Genomic DNA, 24,782 nt, shown 5'->3' on the forward strand with positions numbered 1-24,782 from the left:
CGATCATCGGGACGCAATCTTACCGCAAGCTCTGAGGAAGCCTCTATCCCTCTCAGCGCAGTCTAGCCCTTCCTGCCAGTGACCAACAGCCGTCTCGGTCCCGCGTCTAAGTTGGGAGACGAGGTCTGCCGAACTCCGTCTACAGGCAAGTACACATCACCACGGAACAATCCGCTCTCTGATCCGATTCTCGCCCTCAGTCATTCGTTCAGCCAACCTCACTTCCACTGTCTAAGACGAGTTAAGTACTCTCCATTTAATTCCACTACGTTTTATCTTACGCAGACTCGAGTCAAGTACAACACACTGAAGACGACCTCACAGTTGAGGTCGAAATACGTATCTGCGTAAGATAAAACGTAGTGGAATTAAATGGAGAGTATTTAACTCGTCTTAGACGGTTGAATACATTCCACTAAAAAGAGCCTAAAATATTTTTTCTCAACCTCACTTGGAAATTTCAAGTCGGACTTCGGGGCGCAATCCTGCCGCTAGCTCTGAGGAAGCCTCTATCCTCTATCTGCGCTTAGAGACAGCTGAGCCCTTCCTGCCAGCGACCAACAGCCGTCCCGGTCTTGCGTCTGAGTTGGGAGATGTGGTCTTCCGAACTCCATCGCCAGGCAAGTACAACGAGGATGCAATCGTTACCCTACCTACCTGATAGTGTTCCGCTTTCCAGTGCTCCATCATCCGAGTACCCGAATTCCGATCTCAACATATACTACCAAAATGTTGGAGGGATGAATAGTCGTATTGAAGACTACCATCTAGCCGCTCTGGACCAATGCTACGACATCATTGTGTTTGTTGAGACATGGCTAGATTATAGAACGCTTTCTGGTTACGTTTTCGGGGACGGGTACGAGGTATTCTGATGTGACCGCAACTCAAGCAACAGCGCGAAAGCTATAGGAGGAGGAGTTCTTGTCGCTGTTAGCACGAGGCTAAAGGCGAAAGACATCGTGGATGACGCTTGGAATTCCGTCGAGCAGGTTTGGGTATCCATCGTACTCAAAAACCGTCACCTGTTACTCTGTGCTACTTACATACCTCCAGACCGTACAGAACACCAACAAGGAGCTTAAGCAGAGCCTGTTGGTGCTCCGGCGAGCTGTTCGTGTCGCAAGACAAGAACAGGTCGCTTATATCAGGCGTGTAGCGGCAGCAGAGAAGGTAGCCAAAGGTACGCAGACCAAGGCCCTCTCCTCCCCTAGCGGTGATACTGCGGTGAAAGAGGCGACCGCCCTTACGGCCAGTGAGGGCAAGAGAACGCCAAGTACGAAGCGACCCAAACGCGCTACCATTAAGGCGAAGCGTCGCCTGGATGGTGCACCGGAGCCTGAAGGGCGTGGTGGCACTAGACAGGCACAAGTTGCTGAGCCACAAGCTGGCCCCAGCCAGCCATCGGTACCCGCCGAAGGGGATGCGAATCCTTGGCAACTGGTCAGTAGGGTGCGGAAGTCAAACACCCCTCGACCTACGAAGAAGGTGAGAGACAGAGGCGAGACCTTGTTGGTGAAAACCGACAAGGACAAATACGCTGATGTCCTGAAATCGCTGCGAGCGGCCGATAGCCTATCGGCCCTGGGCCAGGACGTGCGCAGCGTTAGACGTACCAAGAACGGTGAAATGATCTTGGTACTGAAGCGTGGCGCGCAATCCAGCGGGGTGGCTTACAAAAAGCTTGCCCAGGAGGTCTTGGGTGACGGCGCTCAGGTCAGGTCGTTGGGTGCGGAAGTGACCCTCTGCCGTCAAAGAGCAGTGCGGCACAGAGGTTGAGCGGTCCTCTGTACGTCTAAGAGGGGGATTCTTTGGCACGCAGGTAGCCTATCTCAGACTACCTGTGGCTGACGCCAAAAAGGTCATTGAGAAAGGGAAGCTGAAGATCGGCTGGTCAGTATGCCCAGTAAGCGTGCTCCAGCCACCTTCAGTGGACAGGTGCTACCGGTGCCTTGAGTCCGGGCACAAGTCTTATGACTGCAAGGGCCCAGACCGAAGCAAGATGTGTCGTCGCTGCGGCGAGGAGGGACACAAGGCGCAGGAATGCGACAAGGCACCTAGGTGCCTTATCTGCGCCAGTAAGAAGCAGGCCCGGAACCATGCTATGGGCGGGCCTGCGTGTCCCTTCGGAGAAGCCAATCGGAAAAAGCCGTGCAAGTAACACAGCTGAATCTGAATCACTGTGCACCTGCCCAGCAACTGCTGTGGCAGGCGGTCTCGGAGTCGAGGATCGATGTCGCCCTCCTGTCCGACCCGTACAACGTCCCTGCCGGCAATGGCAACTGGGTGGCGGACGGGTCTAGGTCGGCGGCAATCTGCACAACGGGAAGGTACCCCGTTCAAGAGGTTGTACACTACTCCGCGGAGGGTGTCACGATAGCCAAGATCAATGGGGTGTTCTATTGTAGCTGCTACGCCCCACCAAGGTGGCCAATGGAACAGTTCAACCAGATGATCGACAGGCTATCGGCCGACCTAGTTGGTCGGAGCCTGTTCGTTATAGCGGGAGACTTTAATGCTTGGGCAGTGGAATGGGGCAGCCGCTGCACCAATCAGAGGAGACAAGCGTTACTCGAGGCACTTGCAAAACTCGACGCAGTGCTTGTTAATGACGGAGCCAGTAGCACATTCCGTAGGAATGGGGCTGAGTCATGGATAGATGTAACGTTTGTCAGCCCCAGTTTGGTCTCGGACCTGGACTGGAGGGTAGACGAGGGCTACACCCATAGTGATCACCTAACAATTCGCTTCAAGATCAACTATGGTGTGCACTGTGCAGCGTTCGAGGGCGGGTGATCCCTGTCAGGTCCGTGGGTGGAAGACCAATCACTTCGACAGCGACCAATCACTTTCACCGCGGCCCTGGGACTGGAGGCCAACACCGACAGTCTAAGCGGGGATGCGCTGATAGCTGTCCTATCACGCGCGTGCGACGCTACTATGCCGAGGAAAGCCCTGCCAAGAAATGGCAGACGCCCGGTATACTGGTGGAGTGCCGAAATTGCAGCCCTACGATCAGCCTGCCTCAAGGCTAGACGTAGGACGCAACGAGCCCGCACTGAGGAGGAAAGAGCGGTCCGCCGGGAAGTGTTTCAAGCTGCGAGACTGGCCCTTAACAAGGCCATCAAGAGCAGCAAGAGAGCGTGCTTCGACAACCTGTGCGAGGGTGCCAATGCGAACCCGTGGGGTGACGCCTATAGGATCGTGATGACCAAGACCAAAGGGGCTCTTCACCCCGAACGGTCACCGGACCGGTTGGCGAGGATTATCGAAGTACTCTTCCCGTCCCGAGCCACAAGTTCCTGGCCTCCTCCTGCGCTGCAAGGCGCTGGGAGTGTGGCCGAAATGGTGGCTCCGGTGACGAACGAAGAGTTACTCGCAGTGGCTAACACCCTTGCGATGAACAAAGCTCCAGGCCCCGATGGAGTTCCAAACAGTGCACTTAAGGCAGCGATCATAGCGAACCCGAACATGTTCAGGCTAGCTATGCAGAGATGCCTGGATGAGTGTTGTTTCCCTGAGAGATGGAAAAGGCAGAAGTTGGTACTGCTGCCGAAGGCCGGGAAGCCTCCGGGTGACCCATCGGCGTACAGACCAATTTGCCTGATCGACACGACGGGTAAACTGCTCGAGAGGATCATCCTCAACAGACTCACCCCGTACGCAGAGGGTACGGATGGCCTGTCGAGTAACCAGTTTGGTTTTCGGAAGGGTAAGTCCACGGTGGACGCTATCAATTCAGTCCTCAAGACTGCAGAGGTAGCGATCCAACGGAAAAGGCGAGGAATTCGATACTGTGCGTTGGTGACACTGGACGTGAAGAACGCATTCAACAGCGCAAGCTGGGATGCCATCGCGCTCTCGTTACACCGGCTTAGCCTGCCGGTGGGACTGTCCCGGATCTTGGAAAGCTACTTCCAGAACCGTGTGCTGCTATACGAGACCGATGCCGGTCAGAAAAGTGTTCCTATTACCGCAGGAGTCCCGCAAGGGTCAATCCTGGGCCCGGTACTATGGAACCTGATGTATGACGGGGTTCTGAAGCTAAAGTTCCCTCCTGATGTGAAGATCGTCGGCTTTGCTGACGATGTAACCCTAGAGGTCTACGGGGAGTCAATCCCCGAAGTAGAGCTAACCGCAGAACACGCGATCAGCACTGTGGCGGACTGGATGAGTGCGAGAGGCTTTGAGCTCGCTCAACATAAGACGGAGGTGGTTATCGTCAGCAACCGTAAGTCGGCACAACATGCAGTTGTTCACGTGGGAGACGTCGCGATCACTTCAAAGCGGAGTCTGAAGATTCTTGGGGTCATCATAGACGATAAGCTTACCTTCGGTAGCCATGTCGAATATGCGTGCAAGAAGGCTTCGACTGCTGTGGCGGCATTATCGAGGATGATGTCCAACAGCTCCAAGGTGTGCGCCAGTAGACGTAGGCTACTGGCAGGCGTTGCCGCATCTATTCTTAGGTACGGCGGCCCGTCATGGGCAAAAGCACTGGGGGTAACCAGTTACCTGCAGAAACTGGAGAGCACCTACCGCTTGATGTGTCTCAGGGTGATATCGGCCTACCGCACGGTATCGCGCGACGCATCCTGCGTGATAGCGAGTATGATGCCAGCCGGGCTGGTCATCCGGGAAGACGAGAAGTGTTTTGAACTACGTGGCACCAGAGGAGCCCGCGAGCGTACCAGGGTGACTTCGGTAGCCAGATGGCAGCGCGAGTGGGATAACTCCTCGAAAGGTAGGTGGACCCACCGGCTGATTCCTAACATATCAAGCTGGGTGGGGAGACCCCATGGGGAGGTTCACTTCCATCTGACACAATTCCTGTCAGGCCATGGCTGTTTCCGACAGTACCACCACAGGTTTGGGCACGCGGAGGTCCCCGTCTGCCCTGACTACCCAGGTGTTGACGAAACTGCAGAGCACATACTGTTCGTATGTCCTCGTTTCGACGTCGAAAGAAGAGCAATGCTAGACGTTTGCGGCCGGGACACAACTCCGGATAATCTTATCCAAAGGATGTGTCAAGCGGTGGAGAAGTGGAACGCAGTCTCGACTGCAACCACTCAGCTTGCCTGCAGCTTGCAGAGAATCTGGCGCGCCGAGCAACAATCGACAAGCATGACTAACTTGTGATTGGTTAGTTAGAGCGAAAGTGCCGAACGCGAAGAAGTGTGTGAATGGTCTGCCCATGCAGAGGTAATGGCGCAGCGGGTGGCATCCGAGATCGTCACCTCGAAGCATGGCAGAAGCACAGAGAAACAGACGTCTCACTTTGAACAAAATGCAATCAAAATCATCGTCTGGAAAACATTATCGCCCAATGCTAAATGCCCTGTGTGTGGTCAAGCAGCAACCAGATGGCAGTAGTGTGCAAACGTCAAACACAAGCAAAATCGATGGAAGCGCCATCGGTGGCCGATCGACCACCTACAAAAAATTGAATCCACCGTTAAAAAGATAAACGATGAAACATGTGTTGAGTGAGACGTCTGTTTCTCTGTGGCAGAAGTGTGAATGAATAGGTGTATGTATGGACTGCACACGCCGCGCTGGGAGTAGCGCAGGAATGTTGGTTCCTACGACTACTGATACCCCGCGGCGTGGCAGAGGAGTGTGGGTGAGCATCCAAGTCAGTCTCACATGGTGCGAAAGGAATGAGTTGAGTCGAGTTGAGCTAGTCTCATATGGCATGAACGAGGTGAGTCAGACTCACATGGTATGTCAGAAGTGGGAACCTAAGCGAAACTTCCCACAAGGGATGTCAGAGTGAGTGTTAGGCCGAATGACTCGAGTAGTATGTGTCAGCGCGAACTGAATGAAAGAGGTGAGCAGTCTCACATGGTATGATAAAGGTGGGCATACAAGTTAGTCCCACATGGCATAAAAAGGGTGGGCACAAAAGTTAGACCCGCACGGCATGAGAAGGGTGGGCACACAAGTAAGACCCATAGGAGCGTTAGCGTGTGTGCAAGCATGGAGTGTATGAGCATGAATCAAGGGTTTGGGTGGGCATACAAGTTAGACGCACATGGCATGAGAAGGGTGGGCACACAAGTTAGACCCACACGGCATGACAGAGGTACAACAGAGTATGTAGGGTGTGTTCGAGGGTGCGATAGAGCGAGCACCCAAGTCAGTCTCGCATGGGTGCCTGTGTGAGCGATAATGAGCGAGTACGTTAGTACTGCCATCCCCCAGAAGTAGTACTGGGAGGTAGTTCCTGGGGGAAACGATGGTGGAGCCCAAGGGAGTTTAGTCGGTATTACCGGTATGGTCGAGTCCGACACTCCAGTACACTTCCGTGTGGTAGTTTGGCAACTACAATGCACGTGTACTGGGTTAGTGTGTAAATGCATTCTCCCTTGTAAAAAAAAAAAAAAGACCGTACTCGAGATCTTCAACTCATCGATGCACATTGCCGGTCAGTTAGAACTGTGTCGAGCAACGCGGCCCCTTGTGACGAAATTGCGATATTGGGGGACTTTCGGGCGTCGCTTGGATTCCGATTCATAGTGGTTTCCTCTGTCCTGATCATGCACTCTCCACTTTTCATCCTGGAGCCATCACGTGTATTGACAGCTATAGTTCTGCAGATATGTTCCAGATCAACAACGTGACAAATGACAACAATCGCTTTTTGGATCTTTGCCTTGTGGACGGCTTCGATACTTCCCCTTTCATTTCAACTGCACCCGCACCATTAGTAAAGCTCGTTCCACATCATCCCGCATTAGTTTCGCGGTCAATGATTATGGCTCTCTTGAATTCTCCATCACTTCATCGGCAGTTTCGTACGATTTTCGGAAGGCAGACCATCGTAGTATAGAAGCTGTGTTGTCTAATTTGGATGGGGAGCATATTCTGGATCCAGACACTCCCGCTGGAACAACACTATGTCAGGCTCAACTACGAATTCAAACGCTTGAGTAAGACCTCTTATCACCGATACGAGCAGGGAATTCAATTTAGGCGATCACATCCAAAATCCTTTTGGAATTACGTAAATAAGCAACGCAAGGAGAAAGGATTGCCTTCATCTATGGTATTGGACGACGTATCGGCCTCGACGCAACAAGATATCTGTAGCCTGTTCTCTGCTTAGTTTGCCAGCGTTTTCTCAAATGAAGAGCTCCCTGTCGATCACATCTCATTTGCGTTAGAGAATATCCCGGTCAGAAATCAGACGCTAAGCAGCGTGAATGTTTCAGACATGACGATTTCCAATGCCGCAACAAGACTAAAATCCTCATTCCATCCAGGCCCCGATGGGATTCCGTCCTCATTACTCAAGAAACACATCGTCTCCCTGCTTTCTCCACTTTGATACATTTTCCAGCTTTCTCTGTCAACCGGTTTGTTCCCGTCATGCTGGAAAGAGGCGCAAATGTTCCCAGTCCACAAAAAAGGCTGCAAGCGTGACATCAGTAAGGGGAAGGGTCATTTGGCCGAAACCCATTCGGCCGAAAGCCATTTGGCCGAATGCCACTTGGTAGAAAGTTGTTTATATATATATACCATTTAGCCGAACAGATCATTAGGCCGAAAGTCATTAGGCCGAGAGGGTCATTTGCCCGAAAGTCATTTGACCGAACGGATCGTTTGGCCGAAAGGGTCATTTGGCCGAAAGGGTCGTTAGACCGGAAGGGTCAATTGGCTTGTCCGAAAGGGTCATTTGGCCGAAAGGGTCATTTGGCCGAAAGGGTCATTTGGCTGAAAGGGTCATTAGGCCAAAAGTGTCATTTGGCCGAAAGGGTCATTTGGCCTAAAGGGTCATTTGGTCGAATAGGAAATTTAGCCGAATAGTTCATTTGAAAAGTGAGAAATTAGGAATGAGAAAAGAGACGTCTCACTTCTTACTCTCCATGACCTTTTCGGCCAAATGACCAATTCAGCCAAATGACCCTTTCGGCCAAATGACCCTTTCGGCCAAACGACCCTTTGGACCAAATGACCCTTTCGGCCAAACGACCCTTTCGGCCAAATGACTTTCGGCCAGATGGGTTTCGGCCTAGTGGTATTCGGCCAAATGACCCTTCCGTCAATAAATACCGGGGCGCTACTTCATTGAGCACTGTTTCAAAACTGTTTGAGTTGGTTGTCATGGATCCAATGCTATTCCATTGTAAGCTGTATCTGAGCGATGATCAACATGGGTTAATTGTCGGTCGATCCACCACAACAAATCTGCGGTGCCTAACTTCGTATGTTACCGACAGCTTACTAGAACGAGCTCAAACGGATGTTATTTACACCGATCTGTCTGCTGCTTTCAATAAGGTGAACCATGAGATTGCAATCGCTAAGCTTGAGAGGAATGGAATCAACGGCGATTCTGGTTAGCTGGTTCCGTTCCTATCTTACGGATCGGAAACTAACGGTTACTTTAGAAGACTGTTATTCACCCAGGTTTTTCCACTCTGGCATTCCGCAGGACAGTTACCTGGGACCATTGATTTTTCTGCTCTATTTCAACGATGTGAATTCTGTTATCGAAGGTCCACGGTTGTCCTATGCAGACGACCTCAAAATTTATCTGAAGATTGCGTAGACCTGCAATTCCAACTCGACGCCGTCGCCAATTGATATTCTTTAAATCGAATGGTGATCAACCCGGCAAAGTGCCCCGCTATTACTTTTTCTCGAAAGAAAGTGCCGATTATGTTTAACTATGAATTGAGAGGAACGACAATCGAGCGCGTGATCTGGATGAAGGATCTCGGGGTATTCCTGGATTCACAACTGACTTACAAGCAGCACATCGCATACGTCGTCGATAAGGCTTCAAGAGCTCTTGCAGTTGTGGTTCGAATCGCGAAAACTTTCTCTAACATATATTGCTTAAAATCGCTATATTGCTCTTTAGTGCGCCCCACGCTGGAGTACTGTTCAGCCGTTTGGAGCCCATACTACAACAATGGTGTGAAACGATTGGAATCCGTTCAGCAATCTGTTGAGAGTATGTTTACTCGATACTGGTGCTGATAGATAGCTGAATCAAATAAATTTCTAGTACATGGTTCCCAATATATTGCCGAGGGGTTCCGATTCCAGGTGAATATTTCTGCTTATACGATAAGGATTAGCAAAAGAAAGGCATCATGCGCTCTCAGTAAAAGCATACTTATAATTAAGTGTCACTGTCTTAGATAATTAAGTCCGACCACCAACAGAGCACCTCGTTTCTCATTGTTTCGTAGAGAAGCAGGCATTAAGCATTAATTCTAGAGTGCCCCGCTTCAATCAAAATTAACTCTGACCAACCAGCTACAAACAATTTGTTCTATTCTCGACTCCTGTCAAAATTTTACACCAACTTTATTCGCTTAATCTAGTAACCCCATTATCGCAAAATTATCGAGTAAACTTACGATAAATTATCGAACTCCGATAGTAATTCAGTTAATTCATCGTTATCGTAGCAACCGATAACGTTGATCACAATCAACTTTATCTGCGATAACGATAAATTAACGATTAACAACCCTGCTCCCAATTCTCTTACAACGAAGCAACTGAGCTTTTCGGGAAAAAGCCTTCATGTTTCTCAAATGGAGGCTTCCGAATTTGTAGACTCTAGATTTAAGTTAAGAAACACATTGTTAACATATTATTGAACATTCTGTTTCGATCAGGTAGATTGCATAGAAGATTTTTAAAATTTGTTCTTTCGAGGTTTTGTCCTTTTGAATTTTTGTCCCACAACCCTTCATCCACTGTGCTGGTTGTGGAACGCAGGGTTCAATAGACCATGATTTACTGATCGCCATGCATATTATGTACAAGACAAAGTTGTGAAATAAAAAAAAATACAAAATTACCAACACATTGAATTACACAAACTAATTAATAAAGCTTTGTTTATAATTGTAATTCATCTGCCATTACACATAATATTATATATGGTAAATTTCTATTTGGAACAATCCTTCAACTATTCGATATAATCATTGTAAGTGAAATGTAGCAATTGTAGAAAAATAATCTTGAAAATCGTTGGTTCGTTGAACCACGTTTTTCACAACTGTTCGAAACATTCTCCTAAACATATCAATCGCCTCACACGTGATGACGCGTATCGCAAATAGAAGGCAGCGTCCTTGAAATTTTATTCAACTCACTACAGAAACATTTTCCCGCCGAGTTCAACCTATTCGGTCTCTGTCAGCCCGGTTTGGCCATTTACACTTTTCACTCCGTTGAAAAGTGTTTTCATTATTTTTTTTTTTGTTTTTGCTCCATTTGATGCTTGATTTCCTCAGCGACGCGTTCTTGGCTATTGCTCGTTACCACAAGATTGTTTTTCTCTGGCACTTTAATTGTTATTTATTCTTCGCACCCTACTCTTCCTGATGACTTGAGACAATCGTCGGGAAAGTGTCGTATTTTCCGATCCCAGTTTGGATACAAGATCTTGTATCTGGTTGTGAATTCCTAGAGACGTATGTATGGTTTTATTGGTGTCGACTCGGGATAAACGAAAGGAGAATGGATTATTTTAACCGCCGCTCGTATTGGGAATGGCGTATGAAGCCATGGTCTGAAATACACCGCGGAACTAAATAACTCAAATCATAAACCTTTTTTAGTTTTTTATTGTAATCCAGTGTTAAGCTTAATTATTTAATTGAGATTATTAGAAATTTCTACTGAAATTTAATGTTTTCCAGTTCTGAACGCTTGAACAATCGAAACTAACCGTTTATTCTTCATGTGAAGAAATTTTTAATTTGTCTCAAAAGATTCGCGCATTTGAAATTAATTTTATGTTATGTAATATACCTACCTCAGAAAAACTAGAACGATACATTTGAAACAACTTTCCCCTGAAAACGGTTCGTGAATTATAAGAAATGAAGCGACAGGAAGCGTGTGCATTAGACATCTTGACAAATTATATCAAGTTACATAAGCTTCTAAATGTTTCCCGCTCTTTATGGTACGATTTAATTCTACCAAATTTGTGTCTAGTCTAACAAATCTATGTAAAAAGAATTTACATAAATCATTGGTCTAAGCTACTGGTCCATAAAATCACATTACAAATATACAAACCATCGGTAGTGATCAAATTATGCTAATTTGACTCCTCCGGGTTCATTCGAACACTTGGTGAAGATTCTGTTAACTAGCGCATCGCTTTCTCATTGGAAAACATTTCTCTTTCGTTCCACAACATAGTGTCTACGGTTCGCCGACACTGACGGCGAAAGATATTGTTTTCAGAAGTAGTAAAAAATAACGAGCACATCCAGCTGTACCAAGATCATCGTCGGTTGAACAGCTGAGAAGAGAATGGCGATGGGCGGAATGTTCCAATTGATAGTTTGTTTTTAGTAGCAACGGGTTCATTTTTCTATTCTCTCCGCAATGCGTAAACAAATAAACTTAACCGATGTGGTGCGATCGTTGCCAGCATGTGGAAATTCACATTTGGCCTAGTACCTAATGAATGTTAGCGAAGGGCAATTGGATGAAGGAAAAATTGCTGTAAAGCAGTTAATGAATAGTATTTGACCAAATACTCACCCAAAAAAAACAAATCTCACAATTTTTGTATAAAATCTTAACCAATACAATTCTGCAAGGTTAGGAAGAAAATTTCAATAGAAAATTTAGAAAATTAGAAGAATAGAAAATTTCAATAATAATTAATAATTTCATTGTTATTTTTTTTAACAGTTTCCGATTTTGAACATGCCGAAAATTTATTCTGATTTTGCAGGGTTTCATACAGAACTGCATTAAAATCTGCCACCCATGGTAGGCCAGGACAAGATGAATACACAGCTAGGTGTTTCAACATGCCAAATTTATGGACGAGAAGAAGGCGGGGGTGAAAAATTCATTTTCGGTGCAAAACATAAACAAACTGGCTGGCTCTCCCATACTAAAATCCAAGATGGCTGAATTGAACACCTAGTGGCAGATTGGAACACCTAGTGATGTATTTATCTTGGGCCAGGAGTTCCAAAACCTATATTTCAATAATAAAGAAATGTGAAAATTTCGAATCAATTTTCAATAGCAAACAATAAGATAGAATTCCCCGTAATTGTTGCTAGTAAATTGATTGATGCTGAGGTCCAGTGATCCTTGGTGTGCGACAAACGTAAAAATATAGAATTAATTTCAAAGGTCAATTCAAACTTCTAACTTTGTGGGGCCTTCTTCAGTCAAGGGATGCAAGCTGCAAGACATGCTGAAGACAAGATGAAGACATGCATACAATGCAATACCATGCCGAAGGTGGCTGGGTTCCGGTCTAGGAAAACATAGTATCATCGTGTTAGCTTCATGATAAACGAATGCAAAATGGTAACATGGCCTAGAAACCTCGCTGCTATTAAGGAAGAACAGTGCCTGATGCACCCTTGGAGCAAAATGGACCTACACATAAAATTCCTCGTTAATTCGTTTTCATTCGTTTACATATTTACATTTCAGAACGAATATTACCATTACAATTCATTATCGAGCAGAAACTAGGATATTGAGAAAAACCCTTTTATTCTCACTGAAGATTTGTGATTGCTTCATCACACCCGTACGATTTACATCCAAGTTAAGATGAACATCCGTTAAGATGAACAAACAACCATGCGTTCACCATTAGTATCTCATGCAGTTCTGATGCCCAAAACAAGATGAATACACCACTAGGTGTTCCAATGTGCCAAACTCACGATTCAGCCATCTTGGATTTTAGTATGGGAGAGCCAGCCGGTTTGTTTTCGTTTTGCACTGAAAATGAATTTTTCACCCCCGCCTTCTTCTCTTCCACACCTCCACACCTAGCTGTGTATTCTTCTTTGCCCAAAAGATCTTGGCGAATAATGTTAAAATCGTGGAAGTAGATTTTATTTTGGAAGAAATCCATGTTTCACAGAGTGCAAATATATCACAATCAGAATTGCGAATCAAAAACTAAAACACGTCTAATTTATCTTTAGAAGGATTTGCGTTTGTGCTAACGTAAGAACTACACGACACTTAAAGACACGACGCAAGACAAGACATAACACTTATTGTTCTTACAATCGTCAAAGGAGTTAAAAATTACCTTTCTGTCGACCGGTTTCGGGCGCGATGTCACCTATCTTCAGTACACTGTCCGACTGGTTACTTGGATATCAGGATTGGACATCAGGAATATATAAAATTCCTTGTAAGGATTGCACAGCCGTTTACGTCGGTTAAGCACGCCGAAAAGTGAAAACTCATATGTGAAAATGCAATTTTTTTTTTAAATTCGATTTATTTGTTTTAGCTCTTTTGCCCGTTAGGCATCACTGAGCTGACCGACCATACTGACTACTGCCTTAATTCATAGTAGCACAGCGTCTATTTTTACTAACACATCGTAGAGGTGATCATCGCACGCACTTGCACTGTCCAGCTTAGTCTGTTCGAAGAGTCCATCGAGAGTAGTCCGTTGTGAGAGCCATTTTTCGGTTGCCATTGTTCGGGATACGTTATTGATGAATACATCTGAAGAGAACATGATGTCTCAGCTACTGGTTGATGACCAAGCGTTGGACGGGCGTCCCCCATAGCACCATCCGCTGTGTTCGTCTTCCAGATACTGGACGAAGGGTTGTTGAGGGGGCTGGGAATCGAACCCATGACCATCCGCTTATAAGGCGAACGTGTAGCCAACTACGCTACGGGCCCCCCTAAATATGTACATTATGCGGAAGATATCGATTTGAAAAATATATTGGAGGTAACCACTTTCCCTTCTATGGGACTCGAACCTATGACCCTACAGTACGCTAGACTGGTGCTTGAACCAACTAAGCTACGAAGGTAGCTAGCTGACCAACTAATAGCTAGCTGATGCCATATTGAAATTTAGAAAAATCTCAGTCATATTGATAATAATCACATTTCAAAAATTGGTGACATTTCGCGGCCGGAAATCTGATAAGGCCAAACGCCTTTCAACTGGCGGCTCTTAGGAAACAACGCACCATGCGTCTGGTATAGACAGTGCGTGGAGACGCGTAGTACATTGTAGGTTTGTTCCATTAGGGCTTTTGCCTCGCCGATGTTTCATCAAAATGTGGAAAATGTTAGTTTTTCCTACATTCCTGTCTACTATTTTGAAGCTTTTTACTACAATGATGTATCAGCTTTTATTCATAATCTCGACGATATGTTTATTAAAATTGGTTCGACAGCGGAGGGAGGTTTTTTTTTAAATGACACTTTCTTTGGTTTCAAAAATTTCATATCCAACCAAAACTTCAAAATCTGAAACTTGCTCATTTAACATTGAAGGGTAGTGGCGACAATCCAATCGAATACAAGTGCTAGCAATGCATCCTTTTTTTTCGGTCATTTTGGAAACTGCGTAATTTTTTTAGAGCACGAGCTGATAGAACTATTACGCACAAAGTAGAATGCTTACTTATGCTGAATAGTCGAGTTAAACGTCATCGTTGTACGAGAATTATTTCGCCATATTTAGACTTTGGTAAAAGGCAGTGGGAAAACATATGGTGAATAAGTAATTCACCACGGGATCAATTGTGTAATCACCCCAAATAAATTCCTGTCCATATTGCGAGACCAAAAAAACCCGAGATCGGCGTTCCCAGGACTATTAGTAACATTCGTGATAACTGCGGCCTGATCTAATTGAAAAAGTCTGATATGCTGCGTAAAAATACATCTCATTCGTTATATTAAAAGCTGTGTAAAAACGAACCGGGGAGATTTATGGAGTAGAGGTAATAGTCTTTAAGCTTGTAAACGGCATCCATGGGCGTATCGCGATCTACACACTTAATTTTTTTTACCGGGATCTCAGCAAACTGTTAAACTTTTACCGAGTTTCGCATAGCCGTGCCCCAGCAAACATGTTTTTTTGCCGAGATTTCTGTCAAAGTCAGCAAATAATTTGCCGAAAATCAGCTAAAAAACGTCATTTTTGCCGGGATATCAGTTTTTATTTTGCTGGGCAGACGGCTGTGCGGATGTTTGCCGAGCTGCAGAATTAAAAACTGAGTGTGTACTCGATGCTGTGAATATTTTGCAAAATAATGTGAATTTGAGAAAGTTTGTTGACGTAAGTATGAATGGGCTTTACTAAAGAAGATATTGGGATAGTGATCCTTGAATTCATCACACATGCCAATATCAATATCGTTAAAAAACAAAAATTGGAGTGCAAATCGCTTTATTTCTCATTTTTATCATTTTCTCGGCACTAAGCATGCAAAATCGCACTAAAAAATTACACAGACTTCCTGGGAAAGTTTGGGTCTTCCGAAGGCCTCCAAATATTATATCACAAAATTTTAATTAAAACGGGTTTTGTGATACATTCAGCAATGAGCAGAGAAGGCATAATGAGCATGTACGTCGAAGTAGTATAAACCCCAACATTTGCCAGCTGAATTTGATTGCAAAAATGGACTAGTGTGAATCTAATTTTGTCCATTTGATTTAAACATAAGGTTCTGTTTAACCAACATTTTTGAATTTTCGTCTATTTATAACTTAACTATACTATCATTCTACGCCATTATTCCCTGGAAAAGTGCTATCCTACGAAATAGAGTAATTGAGGAGATAACGCCTTCTTTAAATTGACACAAAATGTATAGTGGAAATGATGTCTTCTTTCAATGATGAAGGCAAACATAGTAGATGGAGCCTCCTTTAAATGAATGCATTTGCCCAGTTTAATGCAAACAGAGTTGACAATGCTTTCTCTAGATGGATGCATTTGCCCGGTAAAAGGCGAACAGAGGGGATAATGCCTTCTTTAGATTAACGCATTCGCCTGATTCAAGGCAAACATTGGAGATACAGTCGACTCTCTACATCTCGACGTTCTACATCTCGATATCTTTCCCTATGTCGATGGTTTCCTTGGTCCGTTCAATCTACATACATTTTGTTATTCAACATCTCGAAAACCTCCCTATCTCGATGTGTTCTGATTATATTTTGTTCTGGATTCACTCTTCTTATGTCGATATGCTTAAATTTTTAGGCTACTAGACCATCTTTGGACAATAACAAACAGATCAACAACAAGAAATGGCATTTGTTTTGTTGTCGTTTTTCATTGCACGGAGCTTTTTTGGATCGAGTATCCATTTCAATTTTCCTTCCATTCCTCGATCTCTCCCTATCTCGATGAGAACGTGCTGCAAAATTTTCACCTAAGTTTTAACAGTCTTCAAAGGTAGCAGATGATATGTAACGGAATTTTATGGAACGAGAACTATTCGTTCTATATTGTTTTCCAACATTTCTAGTTTGATGAAACGAATCACGATGAACCTTGTAAATGGCTATCGGCTCGAAAAATAAGTACAGATCTACGATAAAAATTATCGTAAAAATTGTGTAATTTACTCGACTGGAGTCGCCCTACTATTGAATAAGTCGTAAAACAAGTATTAATCATTCACATGAATTATAAATAAACTTCTATTGATTAACGTTTTCAATGAAAAAAACTATAAACTTGAAATCAGGACTAATTCTTGGTAGTGGATCATTCGGGGTAGTGTCCCATTCGGGGTGATGGCGTTCGGGTTAGTCGCCTTCGGGGTAACGGCATTATGGGTAATGGAATTATGGGTAGTGTCATAGAGTAATATGCAATAAAAATTGAAAGTACTGAGCAGGAATGATGACAGGAAACATGTTTAGCTCATAATCCAGAATCTGATACAATGACATTCTCTGAAGTCCGAGCAATGTACTTGACTTATACTTATGATCTCAAGCTTCATTTAATATGCAACATTGGCAAGACAGTTTACCATATTATGTGATCATTAACGTTAAAAATAGTAGTTGTTGAATCACTTTGATAAATTTCTTCTTTGATTTCAATAACAGTTCTTCGATTTCGATAACAGTTGGTTATTGACCTAGAAGATCTTTGATTTTTTTCCGCGTCCGTGGACATAATTCAGTTGAACTTAGCAGCAACATAGTGTTCAGGTTACTACATCAGCTTTACACTTTATCTTAACATGGTATTCATTTGTCGTCGACCAGTAGAAGCTTTGAGGAAACATCTCCTAGTCTAGAGCTATGTAACATGATTTTACAATGTTGTCGACTTACCAATATTTTAACGTTTATTTAATTTGAACTACAGATATATATCATTCAATAGCTATTTTATTGAGTGGATAGTGAAGTTCTTTTCTAAAGTAGTTCATCATTATCAATCAATGACATTTTACAAACTAACGATACTTTAATAATCTAGGCCACCTTACGAGACCAATAATTAAAACCATTCCAAGCAAGGCTGTCCGGCAAGCACTTACCCGATTTGCTAACTGAGTCAACAATACCCAACCAGAGCACTGTGTGTTCTGACGTATCCACTCACAGATACCACCATTTCACTTTCGCACCTTTGCGAAGTACGAGTCCCACTTTTCTATTCTTAGCTTCCGCGATCCGGCAATGCACCAACAAAATAAATCCATCTCACTGCTGCTGTTGCTGCTGCTGGCGTAAAATCTGACTAAACTGGATGATTCATAACCGTGATTGTGTGCCGCCGTCGTGCACAGACATCACAGACTCACCCGAGCAAGTCCGCTGCATCGACGAAACCTTTGGTGGGCCAGGACAGGAGGATTTGGAAATCATTGCGAGACAAATTTCCGTCACCGAGTTGTGGGATTTTTTCCTCAAAATATTTTCCCTTTTCTTCGATGTGCTGCTGTGTAGGTTTCTGGCTTCTGTTGACTGGTGCTTGCCGGTGCACGAAGCCGGTCTCCTTTCCAACTGAACATCGATGTTGGTGACGACCGACGGCTACGGTGGTGACGAAAACGGTGATGCTCTTGCTTTGGCGAGCGGACTGACTGTTGGTGAAAAACGGGATCAACATTTTTAGTCAGTTCCACTTATGCCCACTTAAGGGTATACTGTGTCTCTTTGTATTTTTAAATAATTTTATAATCCACTAACATGTGGAACGTCCAGCACCTAACAGGACTTCGGACGAAGGCATGAGGTTAGTGTAGAGAAACAGGATCAGAAATAGGCCAAGCCAGGATATTCTTTACACAAACACAGAAATAACCGGATTTACAATTTAACGTTTTATTCCACCAGACTGCATTACATGCGTCCTACTAGTTTTGCTCTTCCTCACTCTGACCCTTGTGCTAGTTACCGCCTACTATTCTCTTCCCCTACAATCCTCCCTTACTTTAATTGAATTAATATTGAATATAGTCCTTATATTTCTTAGGTTCAGATCTCACTCTTTTTGTAGGTCTTTGTTCTTCCAGTTGTTCGAAATCACTTCGTTTGTCACTTAGTTCCGTATACTGTTCATTACTATCAACTTCTTCAGCGCATTCTTCTGCTTGCTTGTTTCTTGTTCCAAGTTTCTCTTCCACTGAACAACGGTTCTTCAATCCTCTGGTATTAAAATCTGCAGCTGTAGATGATTCGGGTTCACAATTCTGATCATTTGATTTTGTGGCTCTTCGCTCTTCATATTCTTCTATTGTTGTCACATTTGGTAATTGAATCTTCTTCAAATGTGCTACATTTCTCCTGTATTCTTTTCCTGTATCGTATGACCGTACTGTAGTATCCCCTCCAGTTTTACGAATGACTACAAATTCTTCCGGTGAATAATCAGACTGCAACTTATGGATTTTCTTCATTCTTTTCACCACCACACGATCTCCAACATCAATGCCACTCTCCTTGACAGATCTTTTCTTGTCAGCATACAAATTCCTCTTTTCCTTTTGTAATTTATCGCGATCACGAATTTCTTCGTCCATTAATTCTATGAGTGGTACGCTAGGTAGTTTGTTACGTATCTTCCTTCCCAACATGAGTTCTGCAGGTGATTTTCCTGTAACACTATGATTCGTTGAATGGTATGTTAGCAAATATTGTCGTAGTTCTAATCTCCAATCCTTTCCTAGCTCTTGTGCAATTCTTAGCCTTTTCAGTATAGATCTGTTTTGTCGTTCGACCTCACCATTCATTGCCGGCCAATACGGAATCGTATTTATGATCTTGATGGCATTGCTTTCACAAAAATCATTAAATTCAACACATTTTGCATTGAACTGTGGTCCGTTATCCGCGCGTAGTGTATCTGGCAGCCCATAACGACTGAACACAGTAGCCAATTCCTTGATGGTATCTGCAGCTGTTATCTCTTTCATTTCACAAACTTCCATGTATCGACTGTAATAATCAATAATTACTAACAAGTATTGACCTTCCGGTAATGGCCCTAGGAAATCTACAGCTATGTCTACCCATGGCTGGTCTGGGAGTTCGCGCCGCGTTATTGGTTCTGGAGGATTTGGAGCTGACACCAATGTACATCCTTTGCAAAGCTTAACAAATGTCTCCACGTCATGATCCAATTTAGGCCACCAAACATTGGTCCTCAAATGACTTTTCATCATATTCACCCTGGGTGTCCTTCATGTGCAATCTGTAGTACTTTTCTCGAAGAGTTCTGGGAATGACAATTCGATCAACCCTCAGCAATACAGTATCAATGCAGCACAGTTCATTTGCTATGACTCGGTATGCTAATGGCAAATCTAGCTGATTTCCAGTTTCAAGAAGTAGAACGACCTGGGCGATTTCGGAATCCTTTCCACTTTCCTCTTTTATCTCGTTCCACTTCAGGGCATATGTTGTTCCGGCTTGAGCTGCTATTTCGTGGATGACAATTTCTTCTTCTGGATCAAATGCAGCAGATGATACAGTTCCTAATCGAGAAAGACAATCAGCAATATTCTGATTTCCAGGAATATGTACGACATGATAATCGAATGCTTGCAGTCGCAATATCCACCGTTCGATCCTAGCACACGGCTTCGAACGAGGAGTGAATAAGAACTCTAACGCTTTACAATCGGTCATAAGAGTGAACTGCTTTCCATACAAATACATTTTGAATCGTTCGACGCTCCACACTAATGCCAATGCTTCTTTTTCGGTTTGGCAGTACCGACGCTCCGTGTCGGTCAATGATTTCGATGCGAAAGAAATAACTCTGCGATCACCTTCTGAGTTTTCTTGCAACAACACAGCTCCCAACCCAGAGGGACTAGCATCAGCTACCACTATCGTTTTGTCTTCTGGATGATAAAATCCTAATGTTTTGCTGAAACGAGCTGCCTTTTGATGGTTTTGAACGCCGATTCATGAACGTTTGTCCAAATGAATCTATTCTCCTTTTTTGTGAGATCCCGAAGAGGTTCAGCGATCGTTGCAAGGTCCGGGATGAACTTATTCAAATAGTTCGCAAGGCCCAAAAAACTTCGTACTTCCGATTCGTTAACAGGCGAACGAAATGAAGAAACAGCATTCACTTTTATATGCGATGGGCTTATACCAGATTCAGAGATGCGATGTCCTAAGAACTCAAGTTTGCAAACCCCAAAAGCACATTTTTCCCAGTTTAACTCAACACCTCTTTCTTTCAGCCTATCAAGCACCTAAGAAAAAAAATGAACAATCCAATGTGTTTATTTTAACAATTTCAAAGTTTTATTAAGCTAAAGCACTACCTTTTTAAGATTTATGTCATGGATTTCTTTAGTTTCTCCTTCAATGATGACATCATCGAGATACCAGAATGTTCCTTCGCATCCCGTTAGCATCTCCTCCATGATCCGCTGGAAAATCTCAGGTGCTGTCACCAGGCCAAACGGTAATCGCTTGAACCGAAACAGTCCTCGGTTAGTGATAAACGTTGTAGCATCTCTTGATTCTTCGCTTAACTCGACTTGATGGAATGCTTCGCGTATGTCCAATTTACTCCAGATCTTTCCTTTTCCCAGCCGCGCAAGGTATTCATCGACAACAGGCATCGGAAAGTGTTCCCGAACGACTGCTTGATTCACTCGCCGTAAATCCAAACAAATTCTTGGTTCTCCTGAAGCTTTTCCGACAACTACTAGTGGTGACACCCAGGAAGCTGGTCCTTTCTTGACTTCTATAATATCACGAACCAGCAACTGCTCAAGCTTGCTATTTACTGCTGCTTCTATCGGAATCGGTACTCGGCGTAATGGTTGAAACACAGGCCTGATATTCGGATCCATTTCTATTGTCGCTTCCACACCTCTGATCTTAGAAAATGGCTTGAGCTCTACGTTGACGTTATTCACTCCTACGCCTACCTTTAGCACGCCCAATTTTTTAGCTGTTGAATCTCCGAGAATGTCTTTCAGGCCACCATTGACAACGAAAAATTCTGCAACCGTCGATCTGCATCCGATAGTAACTTCTGCTTCAAAAGTTCCAGCAACGTCAAGAGGTTTATTGCTGCCATATCCTTTCAGAATACGAGACGATCCTTTAGCTGACTTCACAATCTTAATCTTTTTCTCTTTCAATTCCTTCCATGTTTCAAACCGCATCAAGTTTGCATCTGCACCTGAATCAATTAACACTTTCACCAAAATTCCTCCTATTGTGGCATCCAGAACGTTGCTTTCATTTCCGCCATAAAACGCATAATACACTTTCTCTTCGGTTGAAATATTTTCCTCATCATCCAGTTGGTCGGTATGTCCAGGTAGTTTATCTATTTTATACACTTTCTTTGGATTTCCTTTCTTCGTGATGTTCGCGTTACGTTTTCTGCACACAATTTCAAAATGTCCCAACTGCTGACAACGACGACAAGTACGACCACGAGCTGGACATTCCGGCGAAGTTGAGAAATGTCCCAGCTGTCCACATGAAAAACATTTAGCTATTTTGCTGCTTCTTGCCAGTTGCTGTTGATTGTATCGACGTCCTACTGCACTAAATGGTTGGCTTTTCCGTTCGTCAGGTTTTGCAACCGCCGCAGTGGTCTTCTCACTTCTTCTGATTTCGCAAACGGATGCTTCGCGTATTGCATTGTTGTTCTCCTTTAGTTCTCTCATTTGTTGGTCGGTGTCTTCGATTGCCGCCGCAATTTCTTCAATTTCCTTAAGTGTGCGGTCCCGTTTCAAAATAGCCTTACGTAATTCATCTGATCGGCAATTTTCAACGATAACATCAATGAGATAGATTTCCTTGAGTATTTCATTCACTTTGCCTGGATACTTCTCGAAACCGCAGTTCATACATTGTTGGCGAAGCCGAATAAGAAAATGAGAAAATTTTTCGTTTAGCTCTTGTTTCAGCTTACGGAGCTTTCTGCGTTCTATAACATCTTGCCTGCCTGCTTGAAAATATGAATCAAGCAACTCGATAGCCAAGTCATAGACTTTCGGATCAGTCGTAACCAGAGGTATTTTATCATGATCCGGTAAACTACGAAAAATTCGTTGGAGCTCAACTCCACCAAGATGCAGCAGCTTCGCACGCTTCATCTTCTGTTCTGTTATATTGAACGCTTCGAAGTAGCATTCGAGAGACCATTTCCAGGTTTCCCATTCTCTGGAAATTTTTCCCTTTTCAATGACATCACACCGAAACGGTGGAATTTGACGAGTTTCTTCCATCTGTAACATTTATTTATTTATTTATTTTTAATATAATAATATATAACTACTGTTTCCGTTCAATACACACCGGATGATGGCTGTTGACACACTTTTAAAAATAGTGCAATTCATTAGAACTAGAACTTCGACCACATATTTTGAATTGGGTTGAAGTAAACAGTAAAACTGAAAGACTATACTACTTATATTGCTTATATTTCTCATCCAAAATAAAACGTTTTATTATAATTGGTTTATACTGCAAAGAAGATGTTTCAATATAATGCTGAGTTTTGATAGTGAGCCGATAAAAAAAACATTCATTAAAATTCATTTATTGTGTTTCATTTTCAAATCAATGCTGTATTTCTTTCGAATTCATATTTCAATTTCAACCAAACTCACCTAGAGAATAAATATCAAGAGCAGAAAGCTTATGGCTTTACTTGAAATATTTCAAATGCACCACACCACTTTGAACGCTCCTGATTCACGTATTTCACTAGAACGCTGCTGGTTCATTTCGAACATCCTTTGAACGCTCCTGGTTCTTTTCAACAACCTCCACAGAACGCTCCTGGTTCTTTGCAACTTCCTCCACGGAACGCTCCTGGTTCTTTTCAACATCCTTAGCTGAACGCTTCTGGTTCTAGCTCGCAGTACTCTGTACACTCCTTGTCAAGAAACATTCCACTTTGAACGCTCCTGGTTCCTGAAACATGTCGCTCGAACGCTCCTGGTTCGTTTCCACCATGATTTGAACTTTTCTGGTTCAATTACATACGACATACAAAACAATTTCAAAGTATCCTGAACGCTTCTGGTTCAAGTTATTTTCTTTTTCTCCTAACCCACGGCTTTCCACTCTGAAGCGAACGCCTCTAGTTCAAATATGTTTAAGCAATTACCCAACTTTGTATTATCAAATCTCAGTCTCCAATTAAATGGACTTGCATAAATTAAATTGCAAAAATGCAATACTAACATTTTCATAACATCTATGTCCTACAGATAATTCTTCTCATTCACAACATTAGCATAATAGTAATCATAACGGTTAATACATTTACGATTTTTTTTTTTCATTCACATTTTTCATTTTTTTTTTTATTTGTTTGCATACAGTAACGTACGGTCCACTATCACCATTCATTACTCATGAATGATGGCTGCAACAGAGAATACATACCTGCTGTTTGACTGTGTTGTAAGCCAATATTTAGTTTTTATAATTTTCTTAGAGGTAGTCCGACACTTTAACACTATTCAGAGTTCCATAGTTTACGGCTAGTAGGTACCAGAAAGCGTGTTAAAAATTGTTTAAATGGTCACAAACAGATATTATTTTTTTTAGGGAACTATAAATAACAATCACAGAAGAAAATAACAAATTCAGAAACTTCTACCTCGCCTGTGTGCAGTGAGGTTGCTACAGAAACAGTTAACCACCTGTTGCCTCCCTCAGGTGGCCTGCCACAAAGTGATCAACAAGTATAGCATTTTTCATTAGAGTATCGGTTTCTATTCAGTGTTGCTGTTTGTAACTATGGATACCAGAAGTTTTTTTTTTCATAAAACGAAATTAATAATCCTTTCCAGAAAATTCCCAAATTTTCGGGATTTTCATGAGTTTTACATAAATTAAGCTAATTGAAGGACCTATTTTTTTTACAATCAATTAAACGACATTTCATTGTTACGAGGAAATAATTCGTTCAATTAAAATTATCAGCACATCATCCGGCGGCTCATTAGCTTTGAAATTATTGAGTCTTGATGCCATACAAAGCTAATAAAACAACTCCTACCTGTTAATCCTCGTCGCCAGTTGTAGAGAAACGGGATCAGGAATAGGCCAAGCCAGGATATTCTTTACACAAACACAGAAATAACCGGATTTACAATTTAACGTTTTATTCCACCAGACTGCATTACATGCGTCCTACTAGTTTTGCTCTTCCTCACTGACTAACCCTTGTTCTAGTTACCGCCTACTATTCTCTTCCCCTACAGTTAGATCTAAAGGATTAAGAGAAAATTTGATTTGAATAGACACGACAATACAAAAAGCCTAATAGTTGGCAACTTTTAAAGAACAATGCACCACGCGTCCGCTGTACTTTTTTGGTGCATGGAAGATTAGTATCGTAAAGTTGTTGTCCTTTGCAAAATCGTAAAATGCTTGGATCGAAGGTCGACAATTTCAGTTTTTCTTAGAAGGGAAACTGGGGTAATGTGCACCCCCGGGCCAAAACGACCCTTTGACGTTTTTGAGGACATTCTCGGCAGTTTTTCTAGAGTAAGGTACAC

General features: G+C 43.3%; 3 protein-coding genes across 3 annotated transcripts in view; all 3 read right to left on the reverse strand.

Moving 5' to 3' along the window:
- LOC134210994 (FH1/FH2 domain-containing protein 3) overlaps window positions 1-24,782 on the reverse strand; it is a 492,884-nt gene that overhangs the window by 452,861 nt on the left and 15,241 nt on the right. The gene's annotated exons all lie outside the window — the stretch shown is intronic.
- On the reverse strand, window positions 19,402-19,938 carry LOC134209294 (uncharacterized). The gene has a single exon (XM_062685290.1). The coding sequence runs from the start codon at window positions 19,936-19,938 to the stop codon at window positions 19,402-19,404; it is 537 nt and encodes a 178-aa protein (XP_062541274.1).
- LOC134209295 (uncharacterized protein K02A2.6-like) lies at window positions 20,547-22,358 on the reverse strand. The gene has a single exon (XM_062685291.1). It carries the CDS (start codon window positions 22,356-22,358, stop codon window positions 20,547-20,549), a length of 1,812 nt encoding a protein of 603 aa, XP_062541275.1.

The sequence above is a fragment of the Armigeres subalbatus genome, chromosome 2 (assembly GCF_024139115.2).
Source record: "Armigeres subalbatus isolate Guangzhou_Male chromosome 2, GZ_Asu_2, whole genome shotgun sequence".
NCBI lineage: Eukaryota > Metazoa > Arthropoda > Insecta > Diptera > Culicidae > Armigeres > Armigeres subalbatus.